The 15,664-nt window shown below is 40.2% G+C and overlaps 1 protein-coding gene across 2 annotated transcripts in view; it reads left to right on the forward strand.

Moving 5' to 3' along the window:
• Positions 1 to 15,664, forward strand: part of CA10 (carbonic anhydrase 10) — a 301,131-nt gene that overhangs the window by 105,371 nt on the left and 180,096 nt on the right. For both annotated transcript variants that reach the window (XM_067547437.1, XM_067547436.1), the window contains one exon: positions 14,094 to 14,236. In XM_067547437.1, coding sequence (XP_067403538.1) covers positions 14,094 to 14,236 — 143 coding nt within the window. The remainder of the gene's footprint in view (positions 1 to 14,093; positions 14,237 to 15,664) is intronic.

Here is a 15,664-nt window from a genome sequence, read left to right on the forward strand (position 1 = left end):
GTCCCTTAAATCGAATGGCAGGCAAACGTATTCTGTGTGATTGCCAGCTTGTTGCTGGCCTGTTAAAAGGAGATTCTCTTGAGCTGCCAAATCAATTATTTGCTCATTCTGAGCTCTGTCAGTGATCGATGGCTGTATGGTTGACCATACTTGTTTAGAGACTGCCGTCTGAGTGGCAAGTCATTGATCTGGCTAGTTGCTAGTTCAAGCATCCTAGGCACTGGCAGGCATACTAAGGGAGCCTGATGTGTGACTGGCTAGTGAACTGAGACATAGTCCAGACTCTTTTTTTTTTAATGTTGAACTTAGAGGTTTTTTACCAGAAATTGTCTCTCTGATGAACAGACTGTGTTAGCTCCACTGAACATCTCAGTTACTTTTAAATCTTTAAATCAGATTCTCTCTTAATCTCTTCCCATCAGGAGCTGACATTTTCCTAGTGGGATTTCAGTTTCCCACAATGGATATAATAAAACTATCACCAATGAGTATAAGAAGACTCCCCAAAGAGATACTTAAATTTGCACTCGGATTAATATTTTATAATTGGAGTGAGAGACAAGTACCTGAGAAATATCAAAGCAATAGTAATGGCAGCCCTGAAAGAGAGATTCTTAGCCAAGTTATTTAGGACTGTATCTGATCGTGCATGACTCCATTTGTGGGAAAATCCCCCACCACCTGGCGTATCAGGCAGAAGAGTACAGAGAAAGTGCATGATAGATGGATCTTCCATGTAGCTGTTTTGACAAGCCCCTATTAAAAAAATGCAAGTAAATTTTAATCAATCACCCTAAATTGTTGTAATTCACTAAAGTAATATTTCAGCATGAAGGTTAGTATTTGTGTTAAATCTAATCATATTGAGGTACAGACAATGTAATTATGCACAATTGTGTAACTGCTTTTTTTCTTCCGTGATTAACACAATTTATAAATGGGAATTAATCTGTTTCAATCAATGTAATGGAAGAAATGCTTCTTTTTGTGATCTACATTGGTAGCCTCAATGTGTAGATGAAAACAAGCAAATGCTTTTCAAGGCCAAAGATCACTAATTGTGATTATTAAATGTATTTTTTCCAGGTAATACTCTTAACTGAAAAAAATATTTAATTATAGCTACCCATTTCTGCATAATTAAAAGTTAGTCAATAAGACATTCTGTCGTGTGTGTATTTCATACACAATAGAGAATGAGCATACCTTTTCTGTGTACTCTTCCAGCATGTTGTTTGGAAAATGTTTCTCCTTTTTCTTTTCTCCTGTCTCCCCCCCCCCACCCCCCCTTTCTTATTTCCCCTTCTCTTTCTAATTTAGACCAACATAGAATCATAGCATATTAGAGTTGGAAGGGACCTCAGAGGTCATCTAGTCCAACCCCCTGCTCAAAGCAGGACTAACCTCAGCTATATCATCCCAGCCAGGGCTTTGTCAAGCCTCAGCTTAAAAACCTCTAAAGATGGAGATTCCACCACCTCCCTAGGTAACCCATTCCAGTGCTTCACCACCCTCCTAGTGAAAAACTTTTTCCTATTGTCCAACCTAGATCTCCCCAACTGCAACTTGAGACCGTTGCTCCTTGTTCTTTCAGGTAGTTAAAGGCTGCTATCAAATCCCCCCTCATTCTTCTCTTTTACAAACTAAACAAGCCCAGTTTCCTTAGCCTCTCCTCATAAGTCCTGTGCTGCAGCCCCCAATCATTTTTGTTGCCCTCTGCTGTACTCTCTCCAACTTGTCTACATCCTTTTTGTAGTGTGGGGCCCAAAACTGGACAGAATACTCTAAATGCGGCCTTACCAGTGCCGAATAGAGGGGAATAATCACTTCTCGCGACCTGCTGGCAATGCTCCTCCTAATGCATAGTTATAGATCTATAGCTGTCACTAAGACTTTCTTGTGGTAAATAATTGAGAAGAGCAGTTTAGAGCAGGAATCAGGAAATGTAGGGGTTTCACCTGCTTGTATAAATTCTGAATTTGGATCCTGGTTTCTGTTTAACACTGATTTGTTGTGTTATCTTGGTAAAGCAATTCCTCTCTATGTTTACATTAATTTCTTACCTATCTCCCATTGTTATTTATGACTTTGTTTCTAAAACTCTTCAAAATCGTTAGATAAATGGTACCATAGATTAGTAAAGTTTCATTATATTAATATAATGAATATGATATAATAAAATTATGAATAAATGGCATTTTGTTCTCTCTCGAATCAGACTTAGACCTCTTGTTTTCTTTAAGTGCTAAGTAACTATTCCACTCAGGCATTCACATTACTTTGCCAGTCGCCTAGCAGCACTCTCCAGCAGGGTTCTCTCTCTGCAAGGTATTTGGTTCCCTTTTACAAACTGGCCCTACTGCCATCTCTTAAAATGCACTGCTAATTTTGTTCTTCATTTTTTAAAAAAAGTTGATTAAATTGTTCCTCTTCCTTTCTTCACATCTCAGCCAGATCACCACAAAAGTATTAAACTACTTTTTTGCTCAGAAAATTTAAATTTATATATTTTACCAGACTGATTGAAAGCAAAATCCAAACGGATGGAATTCTGAAAGCAGTAATGTACAATATGGAGCAGTTATGGTGGTACATAAATTCCCCCTTTGGATTTGTCACAAGATACAAAGGTGAAAAAGGACCATTAGTTTTAATCACCTGTGTGGAGTTCAAGGCCCCCCCCACTTGGAGGGGGGGGGGGAGGGTAGACTTTATCGGGGCCCAGAGGCCCTGGGGAACCCGGCCCAGGCTGCAACCCTCATGAGTATGTGTGGGGAATGGGGCCTGTGTTACAAGTTTGTACTGGGCCTGAAAAAATTATGCTTGGGCTCTGGTGGAGTTCATGTTTTTCTTATACTTCCTGGACTGTTTCATCTTATCGTTTCTTGGATGGTTATAAAGCAATCAGAATACCTTCTCTTAGTTCTCTAATTTCTACGTTACTGTGACACTGTCTAGCTTTGCTGTACACTGGAGATTTCTATAACCAATTACTTCCATGAATGCCATTCTACAGTCTGTCATGTCTTTGGTGCCCCTGATTTAAGGCTGTCTTGACTTTACATTTAGCTTTTATGTAAAAGCAGAGCAGGTCATGTGCTTATCCAGAGGCATTAGCATGGTAATTTGAGTAGGTGGAAATAATTAATGGACTGCTTTATTGATGTACATAGATAGCTTCTTCTCTCTGTGGTTTCAATTCCCGACTTCAATAAACTAGTTTGAGATTTTATCTGAGGGACCAATAATTACACAGGGCAAGAATAATTGCTGCACAAATAAAATCTGATTGTGTTTTATATCATTGCTAGGGCCAATTTTAGAGTTTAAGTATACAAACAAGGATCTGCTGCATGAATAAGTTGACTCTTTTTTTATTTCAACTCATGAACTCCAAAAAGAGTTACATACATTGAAGAAGAAAAAAAAGTGTTCTTGAAAATTAAGTAACATATTCCCATTAAGACAGATTGGTAACTTCAGTGCATGTCAGTTTTCTTTCACAAACTGTTTTATTGTTTATGTCAGTCCTATTATATAGTGGTCCTTGTTAAAAAGTCATCAGTTAGCAACAGTTACCACATAGTGGTAAATAAGATATTGCAGTTATTTCCTATTCTGTGTATAGTCCTGGAGCCTTAAATCCCACGTCTTTTCGACAAGAAGTCGATATTAAATGAAATTTCACATTCAGGGCTGCATGGGAGGAATGGTCTAGCATTGTAGAGCTGAATAACTGCAGTATATCAGTTATCACTGTGTAGTAATTGTTGTCAGATATTGACTTTTTAATGCCAACTATTGTACTTTAAAACTTTTAAAAACAATAAGAAGTACTAAGCCAGGGAAATATATTACTATATATTGTTCTCCAGCAAGTGCCAGAATTTTGCACTCAGATACATGTAACTGCTACAGATTTCATTGCTTGGGTCAAAATTTGGTCCATTTTAAATAGGGTATCTAAACTCTGTATCAGGCACCTAAGTTATAAGCCTGTGCTCAACATTTCCCTTCCAAAAATCAATCTCATACTTCTCTTCTCAGTCTTTCTTTGCCTTACCTGTCTCTCTGCTCCAAGCTTCCACATAGTTTATGCTCTGGTGTTGGCACACATTACCTGTCACACAGAAAGCAGCAAAGCAACCTCATCAAGCTCCTACATTGAAATCATTTTGCCCTGAAATATAATTAAGTGCAGCCATCATGGAACATTTCTCCCTCTGGCCCCACCTGCCCCCCACCCCATCCTTTGTTGGGCTACCACTTTTCTCCCTTCCTTTGTTGCAGTTTTGGTCTGTAGGATTAGGGAGAAAGATGGTGGAGGGAAATAAATTGATTCTAGCATTCAAACCAGGCAGTAATTGCAGTCTGGAGAAGTCAAACTTGTAGCATGTGGCCTGATTCCAGACATAGATTATATAGTTGCTGCTGGGAGTTCACAACTGCTAGATTCCAGTGTAAACAACAATAAAACATAGGTGTTCCCCATCCTGCTCCCAGTGCTTCTCACACACACAGGCCTGTGGTCCAGATTCATCCCCTTTTCTGGGGTTTGCCTTTATGTAAAACAGCTCTGGGGCAGGACTATACTTATAAGCACAAACCTTAGGCCCAGCTGGCTGTCCCTAGGGTTTCTCCCTAAAGAGCTTTCTTGCCCATCCAATGTCAGTGTTATTCTTGGCTTTTTATACTCCTGAGCTGTAGCTAATGGGACTCCTTTGGTTTGCCTACCAGGGTGAGTCAGCAGAATAGTTCTGCATCTCTGTAGGTGTGGGAACCTATAGCCTGACACCTGGTCACAGATGAAGGCAAATAAAACTCACGCTTTTAAACAAGGGGTTTCTCTAATCTCTTTGTCAAAGGATTGACAAAATATCCTGTGAGATCATTAGAAATAATGGGCCAAATCTCACACAACACTTCTGGTGTCTTCAGTGCATGAGTAAGGACCGTAAAATGTAGCCCAAAATGTGCAGTTGAGAATTTGAGAAGAGTGCCAAAAAACAAAAAAAGGAAACTAAAAGAAACCTGAAAATGCCAAGAAGGCAGATGAAGCCTTGGTAGTGGACTAGTTACATTCCACTTTTGTACCTGGTGAGATTAAGAGAAGAGTCTATTGTACTATTTTCCAAAAATCTCAGTCTTTCTATAGCAGCAAACTGGCAGAGACAAGAGAACACACAAAACATCACTGTGTTAAGGAATTCAGTATTAGTGCTTTGCGTTCAGTTTTGAGGTTGCCCTGTTGTGCACATGGAAACACTGGTCTGTTCATAATGATGATGGAAGGTTCATGTATGTCACATCTAACATCCTTAAGGCAGGCTAGAAGGCAGCACCTCCCACTGAAATTCAGCTGCCTCCGGAGTGACAGTAAGCAACAGTTTTGGACAGGAAGAGGAAGGATGATCCAGTGGTTATGGTACTAGCCTGGGACTCAGAAGACTCAAGGTCATTTCCCTGCTATGCCGCAGACATCTTGTGTGATCTTGGCAAGTCATTTAGTCCTCCTGTGCTTTGGTTCCTCCTCTGTAAAATGGGAACGGAAGAACGTTACTATCTAATTGTTCTTTTAAGACTCCATGCATGTCCACCTATGCTGAGGATGTTATGTATTGATCCTCTGTAGCCACACTGAAGAGTCCAGTACCAGAACAGAAGCTTATCTATCAAAACAAGAATGGGCATATTTCAGAATACCAACAAGTATCATTCAACTCTCTTAGGCTTAGAAATTGAGCGCTTCAGCCACATGGTCCCTCCCACAAATAGAAGGGAGCGAAAACCCATAGACCTTTGTCAGTGCAGAATGGGGGAGAGACTAGTCCCACTTATGCTCCAAAACTTCACAATATGAAAACCGGGAAATTTTGCAGTGCTCCAATTGGAGGGTGAACTCCCATAATCTTGCTGTCTACTGCACACAGCAGATGGGCTCTTACATAGCTGGTGTCTTCAGGGACTTGTATAGTCTTTGTTTCCCTGTTAAAAGGCTTGCACAGCTAATGCCTTGTTTATCATTGCATAAAAGAACCTTTAAAATCCCCAAATTCACTTTCTTTTTAACGCTCTGACACAGGAAGATGAAAGTGTCTGATCAGTGGGCTACACAGGATTTCAGTATAGAGATGAATGACAACACAGAGGTTTTAACACTTGCCCTCTCTCTGTCCCAGCGGGAGCACTTTAGGTGCAAGGGCCTTTTTCTCTGTAGCTGTCGCCATTCTGAACAGCCTTCCTTTATCTTTCCACCTTCTGGAGTGTTCCCTCCATATCCATCTATCTACTGGATTGTCTTTGCTGCAGAGTAAAACTGGGGCTCTAACTTTAGCATTTCCCTAACTCGAGTACTGTCCACATACAAAAAACCTTTAATGTGAGCGTGGGGTTGCTTTTACCTCAAACTGGCTGGCTTGTCGGGGAGTATATAGGCTGCAGATGGAGTCAGCCTAACTCAGCAGCTACTGAATCACTTTGCAGCTAATCCAGTTGCCTCTGCAGCTCATGTTCTTTCGCAGAGTTCTTCCACTCTGACTGGAAATAGACTGATATGAGAAGAGTCAACTGGCATTAACTCGGTGGTGAAGACATAGCTATAGGTACTTACATGGCCCCATTGCCATAGTACCTGGGTGCCTCAGAACTGTTATGTGCTTATTTTCACCAACACCCTTGTGAAATAGGGTAGTGCTGTTATCCCCACTTTTTTACAGATATTAAACAGAGGCACAGAGAGGTCGTGTGATTTGCCCAGCATCACACAAGAAGCCTGCAGTGGACCAGGGGCTCGAACCCAGGTCTCCAAATCCTATGCTAGCACCTTAACAAATGGACCATCCTTCCTCTCACAGCATCATATCCTCTCTCACGTTCAAGTTTCTTTTTCCTCATTTCCCTCACCCTCAGCTGTTCTTTACCTCACCTGCTCTCTCATTGAATTCCATAAAGCACTGTGAAAAGCAGTCTTCATGAAATATGCTGTTTTACATCACATAAAACTGTGTTGAACTATGAGCAACATTGGGCAATTTGGGGTATTTTCTAGATATTATGTAATTGTGCTGTCCTGGAGAAGACGTGTCATTTTCATCACATGCATTTATTATAATGTATAATGCCTTATTGCTTCCTTGCTGGCTAATGTACCCCCATCTTTTGATATCACGTGTACAAGGTTCATCACTTCCGAAATGTTGATATGGAGAGGGAAGACAGCATTTGTGAGAATTGTAAAAGAGGTCTGCAGCAGCGGAAGAGTGAAGGGGTTAATAAAAATTCTAAACTGTGAAGTGGGAATGAAAACAGGAAGGAGTGTGAATGTGGGAGCAGTGAGATGGAAGGGAGGGAACATTAAGATTCTTTTTAGACTTTAAACATATTAATATGCCTCTGAACGGGTATTAATCATGGCTGAGAATTGAGAATGAGGCTGTAAATCAGCAGATGGGAGGAGAAGAGAGAGAGGATTTTAATTTTAAATAAAGACTTGTATGTTTTATGGTTCAGAAGTGAAGATTACATTGTTGGTGCAGAAGCCCCGCAGAGCAGCATCTTGCCAACTGCAGGCATATTTCAAAGTAACTGCAAGTATCTTTAAGCTCTCCATAATTTGGGAAGTTGAGAGCTTTGTATTTGGAAGGTGATGGGATGACACTTTCTTATCCAGTGGAGTATGTCCTTCCAGGCTTTCACAGCAAGTGCAGACTATGATCACATAATGGGCAACTTTATATTTAGAGGGAAAGAGCCCCGATGCGGAACAACAGATGCTACTAGCAAGAATCTTCTGGTCTGAGATGCATGTAGTGCATAAGGCTAGCTTGCCTTTATTCTATTTAGTACCTTTCAGTATGTTTAAGAGTAATGCAAGGTATCTACAGACTTGTGTCCTGCAAGACATTAGCTTCAGCAAGTTAGCTTGAGGCCTATGAACTATGAACAGACAAATGGCCCCAAGGAAAACCCCAAATATTGGGGAGCTTAAAATAGAGCGTTTAAGGGAAATTTTTGACCAAGGTACATAATCCAACCACAAGAATGTCAGAGGAATGAATTGACATACATAACAGGTACATGAGCTACATTTGCAGATACCTAACCACGAGAGGGCCATGGTAACAAATTAATGTATATGATAATCAGTTAAGATCATTGATATACTAACCTATAGGAGAAGAACATTAGTAAGGTGAGGAATTACAAATAAGGAAAAGGAGAAATACCCCTACTAAATATGCATCAGACATAGTGGCATCAGCGAATCCTATTATAAAAGTTGCCTCCCAGCCTAGGGGCAGTAGGAGAAGGAAATGTAGTCCTTGGGAGGTGCCAGAATAATGGCCACTAATGATGAGGAGGAATGTGATGGTGATGGCTAATGTATCAGGTTGTTCTGCGAGGGGATGGTGTGAATATATGGATGTGCAGATGTCCATTCTGTAGTCTATCTACCTTACTGAGTTGGGGTATTTGTGACTGTGCTGAATGTATTAATAAACTGTTTGTAAACAGAGAAGAGTTCTTATAGTGTGAGTGTTTGCAGCTGTGCACACTGGGGTTCCCAATTATATAATAATTTGAATACAACCGGGCCTGATCTTGGGACAAGAACCTGCCAACCCTCAAAGTCATAACTAGGGATTCTTAAGTAATCAATCTATGTAATCTGTATATCAGGCTTCAGTTGCTACCTTGTTGGAGATACTCCCAGATGCTCAGTAGTACTGACAGGCTGTTTCTGCCCCAGCCTGTGGTAGTTCCTGCCCCTGCTTCAGCCATTGCTGGTTTCATGGCTGTCCTGAAATAATATTGCTATCCACTAATTGGCTGTGGAATTTAGTCAGACTCGGGGTTCATTCTCTTATTCACACCTCACTATAGTGCAAGCAGAGTTGCGTGATCACGGTGGGCAGTATGCATGGACATAAAAAAGACACTGCAATGGTAAATTAAGTAGACAGCGGAAGCTACATACATACATTGGTGTGGCTCTTAGGAGTGACCTATTTTGGCAGTGAAAAAGAATCAAAGATTGCAGGACAAACTTATTGTCATAGTGACAAACAATCTTTGCTGAGCACCATTTTAATGCAGACTATCTTCTTCAGTTACATAGTGTGCTTTTGTGACAGGCAGCGTGCAAGATGTAAGGTTGCCCTGTGAAAATTAGAAAGAAGGTAATAAAACAAGCACTTATGGCAGCCAGTTTTAGAGATCCTCTGTGCATTTTTTTTTCTGGACATTCCTAGTTTTATCATTAATTCTTGAAAATAAATGGCCATCTTGAAAGTCACCCGTTCTCTACTTTGCTTGCTATTCTTTACTACATTATCCATCATCATCTATAAAATGTCTTTTTTATAAAGCTTGCAAAAAATTGTACTGTATTCATTGTGTATTCTTTAATTCCTTTAGCAAATGCATTTCTCCCATCACAAATCTCAGTAACTCTGAGAAGCCATTCAAATAGCTACAACCTCCTAATGAATATTCCAGCCCTTTGAAGTTATAGGTCCGAAGTTCCACAAATTAGTACTAATGCATTTTGCATTAGCACTTGGTAATGCAAAAAGTCTTACTTCAGTTGCCATAGTGTTAGAATATATCAAGGAGAATTTTGCTAAGCTTCAACACCTTATAACCCACATGAAAAAACAGGAGTTTTCTCCTAGTCTCCCAGACAACATTAAATAAAATAACAAGATGTTGTGGTAGTAAAACTTCATTTTTTAGAAAATATGCTACAGTGCATTTAGTAGTAAATCAAGAAGTACTACACCTAATTTAAAGCTAAGCTACAGTTGACAAAATACAGGCTCAAAAGCACATTTTGTTCCTGAGTTGCTATTTTGTAAAATTCACTCATTTGCAATGGCCCCCCTGATCATTAGTGTAATTTGGAGAAGTTCTTCTTTGGCATGTAAACCTGGAGTAGGTGGACAGGCGGAAACGGCAGAGATACAGTGCTTCCACCAGATGGATGCTGCATTTCAATGTGTTAAACAACTTTTTCTTCTCATTGTCACGGAGGAGTGGTGGACCCAACCCCAGCTGAAGCATGATTATAAACTTGTTTGGGTAGATTTTTTCAACCCAGTTGAAAACAGGGCCTCCCTCCATCTGAGTTGAACTGAAAATTACATTGACTACCTTCTTGCCTTGAGTGGGTTGCCCAGTGCAGGGACTTGGAAACTCACTTAGTGTTTGTTCACAACCTTCTCCTAATTCCCATGTCGAGGGTGATGGGAAGCTGAGTTGATCCCTTCACACAAGTGGCAAGAGGGTTGACCCTGTAAACCAAACATCCTGATGCTGACTGAAGGCAGAACATCTGTGTGCCAGTCTAAGGCCTCTGTATGGCTTCCTTAGTTCCTCCCTCAATCATGATAGCACAGTTTCCATAATACCCATTCTGTCTTGTGACCTTCTGTCAACCATTGTACCAGATACCACCCCAGCCAGGAGATAGTGAGTGGTTTGGATAGCCACAAAGGGTGGTGAGATTGCTGGTCTGACCAACTAATTTTGGTGTAGATTTCTGCCCATACCCAATAGGGAACAGGATACCATCCAGTGCTGTTCCCCACTTCCTCCTCCACCCTGCCCTTATTTTCACTTTACCATAGTCACAGGGCCAGTGGAATGAGGGTGCTCTCCCTCACTCTCGTGGGTGTAACGTAGTGTGCTAGGTTCACTGGAGTGTGGTGGCCCAGTAGCAGCGTGTCAGTCTGAACTTGTTGAACTGATTTGACTGTCTGTATCATGTCAATTAGCAAAACTTTTCAAGCACGATGGAAATAGTGTGTCAAATGGAATATACTTGTTACAGGGACTGCACTCAGTCATTTTATTGTGGATGTAGTGAAAGATGAGGTTTATCCTGGCATACCTGTTTGCCAAGTATTATGTGTCCGAAGGAAGGAAGGAAGCTCTACTTTTAACAGCGTCACTCCACAAAATCTTCTGAGATCAGACTGTTTGGTGTTGCCCAGGCCTGTGGGGTTGCCGAGCAAGAGCCTTATTCTCTGCACCGCAAGGTCAGATGAGGGAACTGCAGCTAACAGTCCACCACCAGAGGCTACGCCCACTGACTCAGCTGACTGGCAACAGACAACTGATCGGACACCTCTGGGCATAAATCTTCCTGTTCCTGTGCCACACCTTATCTGAGCAATTAGTCACTAGACCTGTTGCTGACCAGACCCTGAGACCAAGTTTCAGTCTCCTTGCTTGGTTCCTGCTCCTTGATCCTGTTACCACACCTTGGTCCCAATTCCTGCTCTTCACCTGGTTTCTGCTCCTTGCTCCTGTTATTGGTCCTTGTTCCTTCTTCCTCGCTCTAATTCCAGTAATCATTGGCCTGGCTACTGACTCCAACCCTGGCATTGACTCTTGGCATGGCTCCTGATTCTAACTCTGGATTGACCCATGGCTTTGGACTTTGCCTCTGACCTTTGGTGTGACTTCTGATTGCAAACCTGACTCCGCCCCTGTCTCTGACCACGAGGTTAGACCACCTCATTATGGGTCCTGATGGGTATCTATTAAACTGGAAATCAGTGTACTGGTAGGAGATCCATGTTTGTTACAGCTGTACTGCTGCTTCAATCTCTTCATGATTTCTGAGCTCACCTGCCTCTTATATCATCATGAAATGCACAAGGATGAAGGAGTTAACAGAGGGAGGAAAAAAGAGACGTTGGAAATTGAATTTTCGGTTATTACAGAAAAGCAGAGGAGCTGAGAGTATCTGTGTGTGATATACTTCATAACACTGCAGAAATGGGAAAATACTCAACAGCTGCAAAACATTTTCCCCTCAAGTTCTGTTTGTATATTTGTGCTTGGTTTGTGCTGCAAGCTTGGTTTGTGCTTGGTTTGTGCTGGTCTAGTTTTGTATAACGTTTTCTAGGTGAAATCATATATTGGGCCTAAACCAAAATCCTGTTTCTAAACAACCCTATACTTTGGGGTAGTTTGTGGCTCTGAAATAGTTCTGTAGGGCCTGTGGCTGTTGTAATCATAAGCACAGTCTAGAATAACAATGGACAGGGCAGCGTTACATTATCAGCATCTGCACACACAAAAAAAGTTGTATGGTTAAGCACTCAGGATACAGAATGCCATAGTTGAGGCTGAACACACAAATTTAACTCTGTCCCTTTTTATGCATTATGATACACTTTTTAATCACAGGGGCACATACTGTTTGTCAAATAAAATAAAATATCATGGATGTTTTCTTTCGGCAACGGTATAGGGCAGAGTTAAGATCGAGCATCCTCTCCCCACTTCCTTCCAATTCAAGTTTAGATGTCTAGTGTGGCCCATGTATTACATGAGGGGTATTATGTATTCCTTCCCATCAGACACGCTTTTCTTCTGCCTCCTTATGAGGCTATAGCACCCTCCAGAGTAACTCAATATCAGTCTGAGTACTGGTTACAAATCACTGATTCCTCTTATTCCACTGAATGGAATAAAAACTGACTGATAGATCTCAAAATGTAGTTGTAAGTGGGGAAGTCTCATCAAGCTTGTACATTTCCAATGGGATCCTGCAGGGATCAGTTCTTGGCCCTTATGCTATTTAACATTTTTATCAATGACCTGGAAGAAAACAAACCAAATAAACAAAATAAAACAAACCCAAAAACCCAGTGACAAAGTTTTCATATGACACAAATCGAGGGAATGGTAAATAATGAAGAGGACGGGTCACTCATTCAGAGCGATGTGGATTGCTTTGTAAACAGGGTACAAGCAAACAACGTTTGTTTTAATATGGCTAAATGTATACATTTAGGAGCAAAGGTAGTAGGCCATACTTGCAGTATGGTGGACTCTATCCTGGGAAGCAGTGAGTCTGAAAAAGATTTGGGGGTTGTGGTGGATAAGCAGCTGAACATGAGTTCCCAATGTGATACTGTGGCCAAAAGAGCTAATGTTATCTTTGCGTGCATAAATAGGAGAATCTCAAGTAAGAGTAGAGAGGTTATTTTACCTCTGCATTTGGCACTGATGCAACCACTGCTGGAATAGTGTGTCTAGTTCAGCTATCTGCAAATCTGATAAATTGGAGAGGGGTCAGAGAAGAGCTCTGAGATTGATTAACGTATAAGAAAATATGCCTTACAGTGCAAAGAGTTATAGCTCAGCTACAGGAAGGTTAAGGGGTGACTTAATTATAGTCTGTAAGTACCTATCTGGGGAGCAAATATTTAATAATGGGCTCTTCAGTCTAGCAGAGAAAGGTATAACATGATCCAATAGCTGGAAGATGAAACTAGACAAATTCAGGCTGGAAATAAGGCATAAGCCTTGTGTTATGCAGGAGGTCAAACAAGATGATTGCAGTTGTTCCCTCTGGCCTTGGATTCCATGAATGTTGTTCCAAACCCTTACCAACATAGGGAACCAGTCAGTCAAGCTGCAGATCTGAACTTCTATATACAATCACTAGGCCACTAGATCTGGCATTTCTAACAGAGACTTAAAAAATTAAGGCTTTAAATGGGGGCTCGGGTGGGAAGGGGGAATGTGTGTGAATCAAAAAGAAATGACTAGATCTTGTCTGTGGAATAATGATCTGTTCAGGTTTCTTCTAATAATACATTATTCTTATTGTCAACCTGCACCCAAATATTGAAACCTGTTTTAATTTTCTTTGAGTGGCTATGGGTTGGCTTCAGTTCAAGGAATAAGTGCAGTGTATGCATGTAAAATGAGCATAAGGACATGAGATATTCGAGTACCTGTTGAGAAAAAGCAAACATTCTATACTAGTAACAGCGAATGAGCTATTTACAGCTGAATCAGGCATGATTAAATCCAGATAGCTGAAGAGGGGCAAAAAAAATGTTCTTTGATATTAAAATATCTCATTATCTCAGATTTGGATGTTTGTGTATTATGCATTAAAATTCAGTTACTTGATTAATTTTCTTGAGTTGTTGATTATATTGTGAGCACAGACAATACAAGAAGCAGTTTAATTGTTTCCACATCTGTTTTGTGTGGATTTTTCTTCCTCCCTCCAAATACTTTCTTAAACTTGTATCTTTTTTTCCCCCCCCCCTCCCCTCTTATAGTTCCTTCCTTTTGGGGATTGGTGAACTCAGCCTGGAATCTTTGCTCTGTTGGAAAAAGGCAGTCACCTGTCAATATTGAAACCAGCCATATGATCTTTGACCCTTTCCTAACTCCACTTCGCATAAACACAGGAGGCAGAAAGGTAAGTTTTCAGACATATCTTGGTATAAAAACAGAGTTAACAGATGAAAAATATGTGCTACTTTCTGTGTTTATGAAGTATTTGCACCTTGTAATGCCAATGAGCTCTTAGGCAGAATAATAACTGTAATGCAGTGCAAATAACACATCATTACCTTCCCTGTAGTGATCAAAATCTTACACTTTTAGATGTCCTTGAAGCACTTCTTAATTGCCATACAGTACTGATACCTTTAAACTCACCTGTGGGTAGAGCGTTGTTTACAGAAACACAAGGCTAATCAGTGGTACTTGTCCTGCAAGACAGGTAGGCTTTTAAAGCCTCACGAGTGCAAATATTGTCTCAGAAGGCCTGATTCTCCCTTTTCACTGGAGTAACCCCACTGAAATCAGTGCAGTAACAGTGCTTTAAACTGGGAGGAAATAAGGTTGAGGTTCAGAATGTTATGAAATCAAGGTTTTATTTGGCTCACTTTGGAAGCTGGAGAGGAGACAGGCAGACTCATAAAAACCTGTTTGAGAAATCATTCTAATCTCCTGATTACTCTAGAGATTGTCAGTATTTGTGCTCCTAAAAACAAGTTACACTGGAGCAAAGCAACTCTGCCATGCATTAATTAGAAAGCATACAAAATATTTATAATAAATCAATAAATAAATCTTTGAGCACATTAGATCAGATGGAAATGATGGGTCAGCAATGATTTACCTTACTTACCTGAGTTCAACAAGAATACTCTTGTGAGTAAAGTGAGCAAGATTTGGCCCATTGTCATAATTGCAGTATAATTACTAGAACTGCTTCGTTTTCTAACCTAAATCTGCAAATCTCTATTCATTTATAATATTTTTCTGAAAACAAAACAAATAACAATTACATGGAAAATTACACTGCCCTCTGAAATATTGTGCAGATTTGGAGACTATATCCTATTTAGTGAAGTATGACACAGAAGGGATTTTAGTCCTGATTTAAGTGCAAATCTCAGTGTTGCCTTAACTACAGAGTCTCTACCAACGATTCCATAACAAAAACTGTACGTTCTGGTAATGTGGATCACCTTCTGACCTTTTTTATTATAGCCTTTTAGTCTTCTGTATTATTACCTTTTGAATTATTTTGCATGATGATTAGATATTATGGAAAGAGCAGAGCCATGAGAGAACTTTATTTATAAATTATTTAGATACTGTGAATTTAAGAGGATTTTAAAGGATTTAATATACTTACAAGAAGATATTGTTAATATTACTTCCCCCTCAGTTTAAATATAAAAAAATTTAAGGGAAACATGTTTGATCAGAGGCAATTGGTAAATAGCAACACCGGGGTATTTCATTTTGTTTGGTAACATCTGTGAATGGTGGTTACACAATCTATTATTAATAAACTGCAGCTTTTACATTGCATGTGTCTTAAAAACTATAG

Source organism: Emydura macquarii, unplaced genomic scaffold (assembly GCF_026122565.2).
Source record: "Emydura macquarii macquarii isolate MOO-44397 ecotype Brisbane River unplaced genomic scaffold, CSIRO-AGI_Emac_v2 contig_1230, whole genome shotgun sequence".
NCBI lineage: Eukaryota > Metazoa > Chordata > Testudines > Chelidae > Emydura > Emydura macquarii.